This window comes from Cebidichthys violaceus, unplaced genomic scaffold (genome assembly GCF_023349555.1).
Source record: "Cebidichthys violaceus isolate CVI_PGR_0920_01 unplaced genomic scaffold, fCebVio1.0.p SCAF_16, whole genome shotgun sequence".
In the NCBI taxonomy this organism is placed as follows: Eukaryota; Metazoa; Chordata; class Actinopteri; order Perciformes; family Stichaeidae; genus Cebidichthys; species Cebidichthys violaceus.
Window position 1 is genome coordinate 2,259,328 of NW_027176329.1, and position 16,155 is coordinate 2,275,482.

The following is a 16,155-nucleotide window of genomic DNA, read 5'->3' on the forward strand; positions in this document are numbered from 1 at the left end:
CCTGATTTTATAGCTTGGTGTGACTTATACATGTAGTATTTTGACACTTGTATTCTGTTTTGTGTTCATTCCATTGAAGTGTGTAGGCATAAATAGGTAGTTGGTCCATTGAATGTTTTTTTTGTACATGGTCCCTGATGTAAATAAATGTAATAATAACCAAAAAGGTAAGAATCCAATTCATAGACACACAAACATGGTTAAAATGTTAGGGCTATTTTTACTCTTTTTTTTTTTTTCCTGTCACAAAATGAGTTACGGGGATTTGCTGTGATAATGCAATTTTAAAAAGCGGTTTACACATGAATGCACGGGGCTTATTACCCACCTGTTGAGGATGTACCAGACCCCCGTGAGCGTGCCGGCCAGCCAGGAACCCGACAGCAGCCACGCTGTGAGGTACAGAGCGATCACGTACACCGCTTGGAGCGAGAACACTGTGTAAATGTAGAAATACACCGGCTCCAGATAAGACTGGACCACACACACACACACACACACACACACACACACACACACACACACACACACACAGAGAGAGAGAAATCATTAGTTCATTAGGCGCTGTAAATGGACAGAGTTGACTGCAGTGACTGCGATCCGACTCGGGCTCTCAGGAACGTTGTGGCCTTTTCAAAGTGTGGTCCGATATTTCCCTCGCTGGCATTCTTGTCGCGGCGACATCTCCGAGGGAGCTAAGTAACCGTTTCTCAGTTAATTGATATGCCAATACGGAAACCTTTTCCCTCCAGTGTGACAAGTGCAGGTGTGCCGACCCACGTCCAGACCAAAAAAAGATAAAATGCCAGAGCGCCTCAAACGCCCCGACAGCCTATCAGTCATAACAGGACCGGGAACTTAGTTCATCGTGACGACAGGAGGAAAATATGTCTGTGTGTGATGTTGTTTTTACATTTTTCACACGGCAACATTGCTTTGTTTCAAAACGACAACGAAAGTCACAGAGACCGTCGATCATTTGTTTTTTTGTTTTTTTTGTAATAGTGGCGGTCATTGCTCTAATCTTTTTGTGTTTTACAAGCCAATTGTGAACAGCTGACAGCTGAGTGATGGGGTACCTGTATGGGCAACACTCTGTAGAGAACGCCGAGAAAGACCTCTTGGTAGATATTCATTCTCTGCAGGAGATTGATGGTCCTCTTGGATTCTGTCAAGTTGTCATGGATCAAATCGGAGAGCCCTAGGAACACACACACACATACACACACACACACACGTATAAAATGACTATCTTCACAGTGACAGAGCGTGATAGTGATTATTGGGAGGAACGGGTGTGATTCATGTTCCTCAAAGCTCCCATTTACAGAGTCCGCTGCTGATTAAGGAACAATAACAGTGTTTGAAATGTATGCTACCGGCTACAACCACAGAGTGTTCAGCTTGAATCTAATCCCGTAGTTGCCGAGAGCACAATGGAATACCTGAACCCGTCGGCGCATTCCACCATTCCACAATTAAAATGACTAAATACCGTTGTTCTTCTCCCGACAATCTAAATATGCCTGGGTTTCTAGCATATCTCGTCAGAAGGGAGCCAATAAAGCCGATAAATCTCCACTAACATCACGAAAGGTTTTCATCAAATGAAACATTAACCTTTGGGTGGAGGAAAGCAGATGAGCTAGTTCACACAGCAAACGCAGCAAAAGTCATCTATCAAACTGATCACGAGAGGACACGAGTCACGTCTACCTCTTCTAAAAAGCTTCCTGCAGGAAATGCGGTTCATGGCCAAGGAAGTTCTTCCAAAAAAGCTTTAAAGAAAAGAAAAAAGAAGCCCTAAAACCCCACTGCATTGAGCACACTTGGCATGCATTTGCCAAGCTGCCACAAACACAAATCAAAATGAAAGATAATGTCGCTCCATATCTGCCAGATGTGTTTTTGCAATATCGCCTTAGAAGGTGATAATTCATCACTGTTGTGTTTCTGTTGCCCACAGGTGGCCAGAAAAAAAAACTTGTTATTGCAGGTTTAAAGGCTAATTCAAGGGTCTTGTTTCGACATCATTTCTATGATCATTTTAGCGATGATTTTGGTGAGTAAAATGTTACCATGTTACATTGCCCCGTCTGATGTCGCTGTATTCCTCCCCCTCTCAGCAAGTACTTTGGTGAGTATTATTGGAAAAGAACTACTAATATGAGGCCCATGTTGTAATACACCATAGTTATCCTCTAACCCGAAGACTGGTACTGACGTTACATCAGCGCATACGCACGCTGGTGTCATCATTCCAAAATGGGGCACTGGGTGCAGTATCATTACTATGCATTGGGTTTGACTGGAACAAAGCGTGACACTAAACCTGCAGCAGAGGGCTGAGTTTGTGCTGCAGGCTGGGATGTGTCAGCCTGATCACTGCTGTGTTCTTGATCCATGCAGGACCATAAAAACCAGCACTGTTTTCCATAAACAAAATAGATATTACTACCCACACACACACACACACACACACACACACACCGCGCTCCACTTCAACCATTCCTTTTTCATCTTTCTTTCAAACTGTCATTTTTGCTTTCCCCCCTGTTCTTTCCTCCCTCATTTTGCTGCCTTCTCCTCTCCTTTCCTTATACCTCTCCTCTCATCCCTGCTTCTGTCACTGTCCTTCCCTTTTCTCTTTACATGCCTCCTTGTTTGGCTTTCCTACATCCCACGTTTCTTCCGTGACGCCCTCCCTTAGCACCAGAACTCTTAGTAACTTCTGTAGTTTCTGCTGACGGGAAAAGAAACACCGAGCGAGACAGAGAGGGAGGTCAGCCAGTTCCTCAAACTGATTGCAGCTCAATTATTTGCCTTAGTGGGAAATTAGGCCCGTTTCCAACTGGGTATTTTACATGATAATGGGAACAAATAATTAGACTAATTTCCCTCAGACCAGACTGTGCGTCACAAGGAGCTGCAGTGATTTGTTTGGTATGGTTGGAAAGTGGAGGGGGAGAAACAAAAAGTTTCTTTCTCCTTGTTAGAGTGGGTAGAGACATCCATCTGGCGTCTATCCATGTAAACGTTCTTTTATTATAAGACAATGTTGCAATTATTACAGGTAAAATAACAATTATCACTATAAACATGAAATGCTAGATGATATCATTTCATACTGCCTGGTGGCCATCTGTCACCGGCAGACTGTATCAGCTGTAGCGAGCTGCTGACTCGATAAGGTCTCGCGACGCGGTTTCGACTTCCACGTCTGAACCGAATTGTTGATTTGGATAATCGTTAGATCGCAACTCATTAAGCTCAGTATCATTAAGCTAATGTTAGCTCCATTAATTCCTTTAAAAAAAAAAGTCATCTCTGGCCGACTCGTTAGTGGTAATGGCTGACTCGTATTAAAACAAGAACGTCGTAAAAAGGGTCTGAAATAAACGTTTAATAGCTAGATAAATGATACGATGCTAAAACACTGAGGCTGAGTCTCCATGTCCCAGCTAAAGTCCTCCTCACCTGGTTCATGTAAAAGACAGAATAAAAACAGATTTACCGCCTCGCGGTCGTATGCCTGCACCAACCCGGTCATGCTGCCGTGCATGTCCACGTCTGTCCAAAAAATATCAACACTTCCTCATTTTATCCGCTTAAACATTTGTGTGAAATTGTCATAAATAGCGTAGAATTTCTTGCGCTATGGTCAAAAATGTGTTTTGTGAGGCCAGAGATATCTTTGACCCCCAAATTCAAACAGGTGGTCAAAGATACGCTGTTAGAAAATATACACTAGCTTATAGACCTGTTTGTATTTTCAAAGCTTTTAGGATGAGGAAGAACAAGTACAACTTTTTGGCAAAAAGTAACACTTTCTCAGGGTCCGACGACGTGAGTTACAACGTCCCCAAAATCCAATAGAGAGCAGGACAGAGCCGCTAACGTTAGCTTAAACTCTGTTAACACCGACGACCGGCTTCTACACAGTAGGGAAATACTACATGAACAGTGCATGGTTAAGTCATGAATGGGTCATGAAGTCATTTTGTTAAACACGTAACGTGACGAAATAATGTAGTCAGTTAATATGGTGGTAGAAATACTGCCAGGTTACGACCGTAGTACGCTAGTTAGCCCGACATGCTAACATTTGCAGCCTATGCTACACCAGATGCACACGGTTTACTCCATTCAGAACACGCGTGTTCTCGTGTCTAAACTGTAATGATAGAGTATCTCTTACTAGAGACACATTGCTTCATGTGGAGAAAGCCAAAGCTCGTTACGGTCACTTATCTGTGATCAGAGAATCGCGGTTTGAGTGAGCGGTTGAGCAAACGATCACGCTCATAACGCCAAGGATGACCTAAGTGCACAGGCTGATATTTGATAACTTAAAAAGCCAATACAGGCGCAATATGTAAACGTGAAAATGACGTCGCCACCATGAACACAGTTCACACCTTCCTGTATGGACGGGGCCTGCAACATCTGCTTGTAGTAGGAGTAGTACAGTCCACACTCGGTCCGAAACGAGATCTCCCGCTCCACCTCCTGAAAGCAAAAAAAAAAAAAAAAAGTGTTGTTTTTTTTTAGTTGCATGAAACCAAAGACTTTTTTTTTAAATATGGAAAACAGATATCCTGGCACAGCATGACAGAAACACGGAGGATGGAGGCAAAGCAGCTAATACACTCATAATCCTCGGCAGTAACAATGAGACAGGTAGCGCGGCGTGTGTGTGCGTGTGCGTGTGTGTGTGTGTGTGTGCGTGTAGACGATGGCTTCCCAAGAGATTTCCCGCTTGCCATGCATGATTACTGTTCCACTGGGGGGTAAAAAAACAGAGAGCAAACAGTGAACAACCAGCTGCAGAATATTAACTCCATCAATCTATCGTGTCCCGTTAGTAAATACTTTTTACAGCTGTGCTCCATTTAAAAAGACATTCTTTGACCGTAGTGATACGTCTCTTTGACATATCGGCTGTGATTTGACTGTTGGGTGTTTGTCAATCCGAGGGAGCTCGAAATCGGCTCGTTAAAAACCAACGAATATTTCGGAGTATTACCACGATGTCATTTATGTCGTCTTTTTTTCCAGTAATGACCTATGATTGAAAGCTCATCCCACATAAAAAAATTTAAAAAAAGACCATTAAAAAAAACAACAACGAATGGACGCAAAAAACGTAACAACTGATTCATTGACCAAATGACACGGACTGGAACAGACCCGCTGATTTCCATTCGCATTACAACTTGAGCTATGTCCCATATTCTAACCATCTATGAACGTCCCTCTGTGGCCCGTAGCCCCGCCCTTACAGCTACGTCTCATCATCTTAAGTGGGATTGATGGCAGAATCAAATTAGCCTGGCTCATTTGATTCCAGTCATCAGCTATCTGACAGCAGGTATCAGGGCGGATCACAACCACGCAGGACACCGGGCAACTACAAGCGAGAAACTACACAGGCCAGTGGTTCTTAGTGGGTGTTCGCCATCATGTTGTTCATCTGGGTTGAACCACTCGCTGATTAATTGAGTGAAAACCAGCAGGGCTTTGAGACCCGAGGAGCACAGTAGAGAACCACTGACCAAACATTTTACATGCATATTTGGTCTACAGATTCAGGTAGAAGTGATGAAGCTTTAACTAAGAAAAAAAAGAGGCCGGCACTGTGAGCACAGCGTGAAAACAATGTTAATAGGAAATGAGAAAGACCCTCCACGGCCGCGGTCCGCCCACAGAGGTGCTGTTAATTAGACTGTTCCTGGGACGTAGCGGGCAAGTACTTGACGGACATCTTCCTGACTCTGTGATTCATTGTGTTGCACCGGTGAGGGTGGGGAAATGGACTAAACTCAGCCAACTCCCAGCATATATAATATCATATAAATGGTCCTGTCTATTTAGCTCAATTGGGTACAAGTGGCCAACGTCATATGGTATAATTGTAACACTGTACAATTTGCCATTTTTGTAGCACACAAAGAAACACAGGTGTTTAAAATGAACTATGGTCCCATTCTATTTAGTGCGTCACAGCCAGCATGCACAATAGGCTACCAGGGCTGTGGCCCACCCAAGTGGAACATGGCTGAAATGACTGTGATGATTTCCACCTGTGTTCAGCCTGTTCTCAGTTCACCGGTGAAGTGTAGTCTCCGTTTACAGCGACAGCGTGACAGCTGTTCTCACATGAACCTCTGCGGGGTGACTGGGCATCGTTAGGTCCAGGTCCAGGTCCAGGTCCAGCTCGTCTCCTGTTTTACCATCAGCCACGATGACTCGGCCGCATCCACACGCTGCAGTTCTCATGCACCGGTTCCCTGTTGTCGACTGTGTGATCGCTGTGGCTGCTTCGACGCACAGTATATCGGTGCATCTATGTCGTGTAAAACTTTCTCAAATCAGTGTAAAATAGAAAGTATCGAATATAAATGATTCTCCCAGCGTTCCTGAAAAATTAGCCTAAAACGTCTATCCAAGGCAAGCCCAAAGTGAATTGAAAGCAGGTCTTGAACCATTTGGAGGACGTGAATGGATCTGGTCTCTTTTGAAAGGTAACAGTAGAAGATAATCAGAATCACTGTAAGTGACTACTGGCATTGAGGAATAGAAGACTTAACACACTGAAGTAGAGGGTTCATGTTTTCTTGAAAACAAATGCTTACAGATTACTACAGCTGGGACTAAAGGCCCCCTGGTCCCACTGGTCCCACGGTGGTTATGGAGGAATCAGGGGGTTTGAGGGGTGGTCTTGCTCGAGGACACCAACTAACTGGACAGGACAAGTGACGATATGACACGTGCCATGTGTTTATTCCTGTTTTATAAAAACATATTTTGCCATTTCAGCTACAAGAATGATGTTTTAGCTGCCTTGCAACATATTGCTTGTTGTTTATCTGACTGTATCGTGATGCCGTTGTTATCATGACCGTTGCATCGTGACGTATTGAGACACCCTGTGATCGTCTGTAGTAAGAGGAGATTGGACCGCTGAGGGGCGTGAACGTTTTCATTTGCACCTGTAACTTGGGAGCAGGAGCTCGTTTCAAATGAAGGCGGCGTCAGAACTCCTACCGTGAGCTGAGAGAACCACAGCAGGTTCTCGTGTATGGCGTTGACACACCAGGCCTGAGCCAGCGCCAGCAGCCCGGCTAACGACAGCCCGGCCGCCATGGAAACGCGCCGTCTCCAGGGCCGCCGGGCCAGGACGCCCGGACCGGAATGAGCGCCGGACCGTCCGAGCAGAAGCGCCTCCCCAGCGCCCTCCTGGGCGGCATCGGACCGCTCTGCGCCCCGCATCACTTTACCGCCGCGTCTGCCTTCATCTGCAGCATCCCGCGCGGGGCCCGGATGATGCTGCAGCTTGCTCGGCTTAACTCTCTTACGAAGCTCCATTGCCTGAGACGGCGGAGATCATCAATACACTCTTGGATCCTTTGATGCGCTGAATTCAGGTAGATAAACAGCACGCTCCCGGGCTGAGCTATAGAACTGATCCAAATCCATTACGGCGGTAAGTGTAAATGCGGTGCGCTTCTCGTTTCTTGAAGTCGGTCCAAATAAATTAACTTTTTAATCGCTTCAAGTTCCTTGCCAAAAGGAAATATGCAAAAAAAAAAAAAAAAAGCTTTCTCCGAGGGAATGAGCAGCTAGTTTCCTTCCCAATCCTGCTTTAGAGTTTGCTCGGGGCAGAACAAGCCTTGGCTTTCCACCAAGAACTCTGATGAGATGGCTAATCCTCAGTTTAAATTAAGGTCAAAGAGAACGGGCCCAGTTAACAAGTTCACACGTCGCTCATTACCCCCGAAAGCTACTTCACTCCTCAGCAGGCACCGATCCTCCTCTATTCCGTTTCCCTCTGTTGCCATTTCCTCTTCATGGCGTTTTCAATAACTCCCGTCCCTCTGATGCAGCGCTTGAAGAAGGATCCGGGCGAGCTTCCGTCCAGCGCTGGCGTCGCGTTGTACTCCTTCAACGAGGACCAACATCTGCCTCCCTTGAACTCCGGCAGTCACTTCTAAACAAAAAGCAGTCGTCCTGGACCGAGCCGCGGTGAGGCTACGAAACAACGGGCTGGGCTGTAGATAAGTGGAGCAGTCAGAGGGAGGGGAAGGGGGAAAAAAAAAAGAGAGCCACTACTGGTGACCTCTTGTCTATAAAAACACGCACATGCACACAGGCAAAGAATAGGATGGGGTGGGGGTGAGAGGGTGAGGGGGTGGGGAACGTCACTCGGAAAAATGGGGGGGGAAAGAAAGAACACACATTTGTCAGAGAGTTTTGTGGATCTGGAACCGGCCTCAGGCTGTGAGCACACGTCTGAAATAGACTCGGCTCTGTGCCGGGACCGTCTCTCACTGCACACGTCAGAGGAGGACTGGTGGGTGTGTGTGTGTGTGTGTGTGTGTGTGTGTGTGTGTGTGTGTGTGTGTGTGTGTGTGTGTGTGTGTGTGTGTGTGTCTGTGTGTGAACGAGAACTTGATAACAAACCCCTTCAGACACTTTGACCTGAGGCTGAACAGCTGCTGCCGCATTCTCCTCTCCAGCACCGTGAGGGTGAGGAGGCCACGTGTGAGATTATCAAAACCAGTCCCCGGTTCTGTTCGGCAACAAGCTCCTCCACAGACCGCCACCATTCTGATACCATCAGTCACGTAGGGTCGGGTCAGACGGTAACAACAGCCAAAAGCACAAAACAGCGAGCGGGCAGCGCTCCCAGACTCACAAATGACTTTCCAGCATGTTTCACGGTCCTTTCCATCCTACTTGACCTGGACCCGCTTAAGAGAGCGTGTGTGTGTGTGTGTGTGTGTGTGTGTGTGTGTGTGTGTGTGTGTGTGTGTGTGTGTGTGTGTGTGTGTGTGTGTGTGTGTGTGGGGGAGAGTGAATGTGAGTGAGTGGATCTCTAAGGGCAGGAAACAGCGAGCAGCGACTGCAGCATCAGCTGTGTCTGAACAGTGCAGCTGAACACTGCACTAGCGGTTGTTTATTTGCACTATTTAACGTCACTATGAGCCCAAATGTGAGAGAGGATTAGAGGTTCTGATTATAGATGTCACTTCCTACATGGTTCTCTCCTCAACTGTTGTTGAGAGTTGTGGCCTCAATCGTGTCCAACTGAACTGGAATCTCATCAAAGGGGGGGTCCTTGATCTAGTATTTACTGTATATATGTGTGTGTGTGTGTGTGTGTGTGTGTGTGTGTGTGTGTGTGTGTGTGTGTGTGTGTGTGCGCGCATTAGCGATGCCTTTGGTTAGGATTTCATCAGTACTAGTACTCTTATCGATACTGCTTATCGGTTTGGTTCCTTATCAATAGTCTAAGCGGTTCTTTTTGATTATTTTGTGAGAAAACAATCAATATTACTTTAATATTTCTGTACGTAAACAAAGTCTTTCTTGAGCAGCGACACAAGTTCCAAAATCTTTAAAGAAACATTCGCAGCTAAACAATGAGCTAAGCTTTCATTCATTCCCCTGTTTTCATGATCACACCTGCTGTGGACCAGGATGGACGGCTGCTCCCCGAACAGTCCAAAACTGAGCACTTGTGCACATCGGTGTTCGCCAAATGTTTTGATAAACTGCTGGTATTTCCTCCCGTACTTGTGAGGGTTTTATTGCATCTGTGACAGCGAGCATTCCTCAGCATCTCCTGGAGGGAAACGTGGTCACACTCTCCATCTTCTTGTTCTCGCTGCACAGAGCAGTAGAACATTCCTGTGTTCTGCGAGGTAAAAGTCCGATGGCTTTGAAGATATGAGAGCTTCAGTTCTGTGTATATCATATGTATAGATATATACACAGTACACACACACAGAACTGAAGTATATAATATGTAAGTCATACAAGTATTCTAAATTAAACTAAGTTGAAGTGCACTACAGCAGTACATTTCTTTGTAAACGTTGTTTCACATATAAAGAGCATTTTCAGATTCAACCGGCTCTGTGTGAACACGGCTCTGATAGCATTACCAGAAGGAAACACACCCCACACACACACACACACACACACACACACACACACACACACACACACATGCGTGCAATGTGCGATGATGTCAGCCAGGAGCCCACTTATGTGAGAACATTTCAGGGAAATGTTGGCCAGGCCTGTAAAGTGACTTGCATTTATTATGAATGAAAGCATCTGTCTGCCTCTTCACACACACACACACACACACACACACACACACACACACACACACACACACACAGGGAGAGAAAGAAAAAAGAAACAGCGGAGGACCACAAACTGTGTCCGTATGGAATCCGCTCAATTAACTCGGACGCGTCGCTCCGTCTCTCTGTGCCGAGAGCTCACCAACGATCCCGTGCAGATTGCCTCTATGTGGGTCAAGACGTGCTGCGCATTTGCACGGGGAAGCAGACGAAGCACCTGTCTGGTGCCGCGAGTTACTGTCGGATGAGACCAATTATCACAGTCGTAGACTTTCAGAGGGTCTGTCTGCCCCGTCTCTCTTCTGTCCTGCACATAAAAAGGAAAGTCCATCCCTGTTGAGGGTAACGCTTCCACAAAATCTGAACCAATATGTTCAGATGAAACTCTGCTGAGGTCACTAAGATTTGATCAAATCAACATTTAAATGTCTTTTCATTTTGTTTAAGTTGCAGACACAGATCAGGCTGCGCTAATCGGTGTTTCATTCAGCGGCAGGAGAGACAGGTGAAAATGTTTCAAAATCTGTGTCTGTGTGTGTGTGTGTGTGTGTGTGTGTGTGTGTGTGTGTGTGTGTGTGTGTGTGTGTGTGTGTGTAGCCGGAGGAACTCGGCCCTCACACAGAGCTGAGGAGCTGTGCGCTGCAGCGTTATAACAAATTACACCACGACATTATCCTCTGCTCTTTCTGAGATTTCACAATCACAACGATTCGTGGCGTCGGATCGTTACACGCATTGATGAAAACATACATCATATTCTATTCATGCCAATACATCCCTCTAAATCCTACGCACTGTTCCTTTAAGTCCAAAAAGTATTAAAAAAAACGATAGATGCAATCATTTTTCAAAATACAAAACGTGTTTTTTTTTCGGTCAAAAACAAAGCTTTGCTCTCCTGCTTTAATTGTAAATAAAGACATTCAGTACAGCCCTGCTAACCACACAACATGAAACTAAACCAGGCCACACCATGTGACCTGCATTCCTTTTTCTAACCACTCCTTCGTCTGCCTAAATGACTACTGCTGCACCATGAAATTAGACAAAAACCGAAGATGGAGAAGAGCAGCGCTCATTCACACGTCGCCCCGGTTATGACTCCGACAGGCCGATCTGTTCCGCCTGCTATGTATATCTCAGTCTGAACCGCAGCGACGGTGAAGCTGTGGAAAGGGGATTTTAAAAAAGTGACATCACATCTGGCAGCGCACGGTGTTCTGTTGCCGTACAACACCGAGCAGACTCTAAAAAAGGTCTGTGTAACCAGCAGTGGCCTCGGCGTTTCATGCGGTTCATTTAACGGGCTCAGAATCAATCCGCTGCAGCCCGCGGACGAAACACTGGAGTCATTACAGGCATGAAGTGTTTATGACGCGTCTTAAACGCCGGATGAGGGGATGTATCGGATTGGCACTTGTGTCGGAGCTACGTTTCCTCCTGAGATAAGCAAAATAAAATGTGTGTTGGAATTTTCTTTCAGCGTTTCAATTTCAAAAGCGGGAGACATTTTCCATCTGTAAATACCCACGTGTGTGATGTGCTTGATAAATCTTCCACATGGATGTCAAATCCTCAGATGACCTCCACTTAAAAATTCGGGCCTCCATCAATCTGGCCATCTCTGCTGCTTCTTAACAACTGCCTCATAAAACACATTGAAAGGCTCCGTGTGTTTTCAACATTCCCAGATCTTCTTTCTCGGCTGGCACAAACTCAAATAGTGTCAGTGACACTTACAGCCAGTCAGTTTTTAACCGGGTAGCAACATGCGGTTCTGAAAAGTGAAGCCAATGCGAAAGTGCCTTAAGCTGCATTCTCTCTAGTATCCACCAGGGGGCGACTCCTCTGGTTGTATAGAAGTCTAGTCTAAAATGACTCTACTTCTCTCTTGATTTATTCCCTCAGTAAACATTGTAAACATGAGTTTATGGTCTCAATCTCTAGTTTACAGTCTTCTTCAATACAGCATGATGTTCATTTAGTACATTATGGTCCATTTAGAGTCAAACACACCATAAAGCAGGGGATGCTTTAGGGGCGGGGCTACACAGTGATTGACAGGTCTCTACTGCTACCAGAGTCGTCTACTGCGTCTCTACGTCACTCCTCCACAGTCCAAATAAAGGTCACTTCCGTTCACTGGTTGCACAAAAAACAAGATGGCGACGGCCAAAATCCAAAATACTGAACTCAAGGCTTCAAATCCGTCACGACAACGTAAACCCGGAAACATCTACTCATGCATTATGTGGACAGAAGGATTGGCAACGTCAGCACATCATAACTCGCCATAAATATGTTTTAACATTAACAAACATGCCCCGTTCTGGTACAAAGAGAGAGTGAATCTAAATGTAGCCATTCTAAGGGCAACTACTACACCGAGTCTCAGTTATTCCAGGAAACATCTTTCTTCACAGTGATCCCTGCTGCCTTCCTAAGCTTCATGTTACACCATGACGCCCACTCTCGGCATCCTTTCAGGGGTTTGTTTGCTCCTCTAATTGTTGACTTTACTTAAAACTGTTGTGAAATGCATGCAAAAATAACAGCTGTTCCATCTAGTTAATATGTACATGAAAGCAAACATCAGAGGCATAAAGCTACAGCGGATTACAGCCCCTGAATGCAACAGAACATGACACTAATCTAGGATTTTACAAGACACCTAAATCCACGATAGACCACCTTACCTGTCATGTCAGCTGAATTTCTTTTTTTTTTTTGGGCTGTCTAATCACTGCATTGGGAGAAAAAAGAAAACCGCACACACCGTGATAAACTGTGTTGTATGGTCATCACTGGGTAACTGTGCTTCGATGGCTCAGATCCAGAGAATACCAAAACAAAGCTGGTCGCTGGAGAAACTTGTTGGTTACTAATAACTAGTACCGCTGACAAAGAGGCACGGCAACCACCATCGAGATGGTTGACCATTCATTTGGATGAGGTGAAGACGCGTCCGATAGGGTTTCTGACCCCGCCCCCTCTGGTTTTCATGAGGGTTCGAGTAAAGCTCTTTGACACTGTAACCGTGAACAAGGGCTCTAAATAAACCAGGAATGTTGCTTTAATTTGTCACCCACCCCGCACATGGACACGGCCGACACAGGGGCCCTTTATTAAAAATGTATCGTCTCTGGATGTGATGTGCCTACCGCATTTCTTTTTGACAGTTTTTGCTCCACGACACCGATTACAAATTCACGTCGGAGGACACACTGACAACTTGGAGGAACTTGAACGGCAAATAATGGCAATTACTGCGATCACAAAGGCCGGAGCTTCAACAAGCGACAGCTCAAAGGGACGTGGGAGTCGTCACGGGCCTCGGAGGTTTGACCTACGCACTGAATCTCCATCATCCCAGGCAGCAAGGAGTATACATTTGAAGTATTCCAAAAAAAAAAACGAATTTCTAATTAAGTAGTTTGTGTGTGTGTGTGTGTGTGTGTGTGGGGGGGGGGGGACTTGACCTAAAGATTGTGACAGTGAAGGGTTCTTTACCTTAATGTTGGAGAACCACAGGTCGTTCTCGTGCAGCGTGGCCATGTAGATGCAGCACAGCAGGCCGAGACCAACAGACACGGACCAACCGACCGACGTCCAGATTATTGCCCCCCATGACCAATCACCTGCAGGGACATCAGCGTGTCAGCAAGCCGCCGCAGCCGACTGAAAGCTTACGAACCTTCGTTTGAAGCGAATGACGGCTCGATTCCGTTCAGCTGCTTCGGTTTCAGGGTCCTGGTGTTGGTGGATGACGGCTCAGGGCCGACATCCAGAAATGAAAAGTGAAAAAGTGTCGGAGTGAAAAGCCGGCTGTCGTATAGAGGAGGGAAGGGAAGGGGAGGGGAGGGGAGGGCAGGCATTCCCGGTGTTGTACCCGGTCAGAACTAGTAAAACCATAGACTGTATGTAAGAGGTGAATGTAGTCATCGTGTCGTCATCACTCGGCAGAACCGGAGGTTGGCGCCTGAGTAAAACTAATTTATGATGTGCCAACATAACTCCAACAGGTGTGCTGTTGTCATGGGGAGGTTCAGTGGATACTAGAGAAATACAGGTAACTCATAATATAAATGGCATTCATTTCAATCATTTAAAATTAAAATGCAAAAAGGCATGTCTTCTGAGGATGCAGCCCAAGCAGACACGTGACTGTACACGCTGTATAGGCATTGGTGCACAGAAGTTGGACGGCCGATGGACGATGGGAAAAAAAACAACAACTTTTTTCCGCAGTTGGCTCACTCACCGTGCAGGATCTTCTCCGGGTGGTGGTCGGTGCAACAGTTGGACTGCTGGGACTGACACTCTGCACCGAGAGGGGGCTCCTTCCCCCGGCTGCCCTTCCTCTGACGCAGGGCTGTCATGTCGAAACACTGCACAACCAGACACGGGGAGTTTTAGGGGCGGAGCGGGGGGGGGTCTGATTACACACACAGATATGATGAACGAGTGAACAGATACCCAGTGACGACACACACACACACACACACACAAACAAACAGAGACGCGCGCGCAGGCACCTCAACACACAAACAGCGCGTGAGCCAAAGATCAGACAACGAGCCGCACCGCTGTTGTTGTTTTGCGTCACTGTCTGTCGCTGTCGTGCACAGGCCGCCTGCTGTACGGCGGCATTTCCTGCTCACGTCGCGGCCAGAACAACGTGAAAAACATCAGGTCCCGTTTATCGACACCGACAGCACCCCGGAACACCGGCAAACTACATTCATACAAACGGTCACCGTATTTAAGCCGGACGGAAGGCTAGCTAAACATAGCAGCAGCTGTACTAAAGGGTTGTTAGCAGTTATGCGAATAGTACCGACACGTTAGGTACACGTCAGGTTTCAACTCCTATTGTGTAGCATACTTCTACAGCCTCATTGAATGTGCATTTTTTTTTTTTTGCATAAAGGCGCGCGCTACTGTTTTGGACGCCAGCTTTTCTTTTTGTTTTGACAGCAACAAAGACGAATACGATTTGCGTACATTTATAAGCCTCACCCTCCTCTACAGCAGCGGCTGGTAGGATGGTCCAACGGCTCTCCTCTACCTCCCCCCTCTCTCTCTCTCTCTGTCTCTATCTCCCTCGCTCTTTCATTTTCCTCTCCTCTTTTTTTTCCCTCCCGTTAGAATTCATCGGTCAGCTTCATGCCGCACTGGGACAATACCGGAACACAAGAGAGGCTGCCTTCAAAATAAAAGCGTTAATAAAATGAATATCAAGTATCGCACAACCCAAGAGCGTGTTTATGGATTTAACTGTAAATATGCATTCTTAAGTAATGGGAACAGTCGTAAAGCTGCTTTATAGAAATGTTTTATATTTTCATTGAATCAAATGTCACATGTAATGTTGGAGTCAGTAAGAGTGACCAACACAGATTACATGACTTTGTCAATCGATTTGTTCCAAATTCATAACATTGTTTTCTGCGTGTAAGTGATTTTTAAAATAACAATAGTTTTAAATAACTATATATTGAGGTCCTGGGGGACCTGAGTCAAAAGCACCCAATTGCAGCCTATGCAGTTTTAATAGATAGAATAGAAGAGATAGATTCAAATGCGTCCTAAATTAGAGTATCACACACACTATCAGCACTGTTAGAGGGGTACAGTGGCAGTCTGTGATTTTGAAGGAGACAGATGCAGCAGACATGTTTCCTCATGTGCTCAGTCTATTTTTGTTTTACAAATATGCAAATTAAATTCATAATACCAATATGTTTTCATTCAGATGACATTATATACTGTATAACGTAAGAAATGAAGTGAGTCAACATTTTCCTATGATGGTTGTATCTATGCCGTGTAACTAATAAAGGCTTATTATAACCTCAACAATGTTCCTGTTCCATTTAGTTGGCGCTTTGACCAACACAAGCTGTGAGTGTAATATAGTTCCACTGTATTGAAGAGAAGGCAGACGGGTTTTTTTGCGGCCGATATCTCAGAAACCCACATCAAAGCAATCTACACT

General features: G+C 45.7%; 1 protein-coding gene across 3 annotated transcripts in view; it reads right to left on the minus strand.

Annotated features, from left to right (window-relative positions):
• dpy19l3 (dpy-19 like C-mannosyltransferase 3) overlaps positions 1-15,320 on the minus strand; it is a 53,692-nt gene extending 38,372 nt beyond the window's left edge. Inside the window, exons 1-6 of one of the 3 annotated variants that reach the window (XM_068710721.1) lie at positions 15,177-15,320; positions 14,419-14,545; positions 13,668-13,795; positions 4,419-4,509; positions 1,080-1,201; positions 329-474 (exon numbers count right to left, since the gene is read on the minus strand). In XM_068710721.1, the coding sequence (XP_068566822.1) occupies positions 329-474; positions 1,080-1,201; positions 4,419-4,509; positions 13,668-13,795; positions 14,419-14,536 (605 nt within the window). In that variant the 5' untranslated portion in view covers positions 14,537-14,545; positions 15,177-15,320. Of the gene's footprint in view, positions 1-328; positions 475-1,079; positions 1,202-4,418; positions 4,510-7,047; positions 8,005-13,667; positions 13,796-14,418; positions 14,546-15,161 lie in introns of those variants that run through there. The other 2 variants (XM_068710720.1, XM_068710719.1) reach the window with 2 other exon arrangements.
• Between the last annotated feature and the right edge of the window lie 835 nt (positions 15,321-16,155).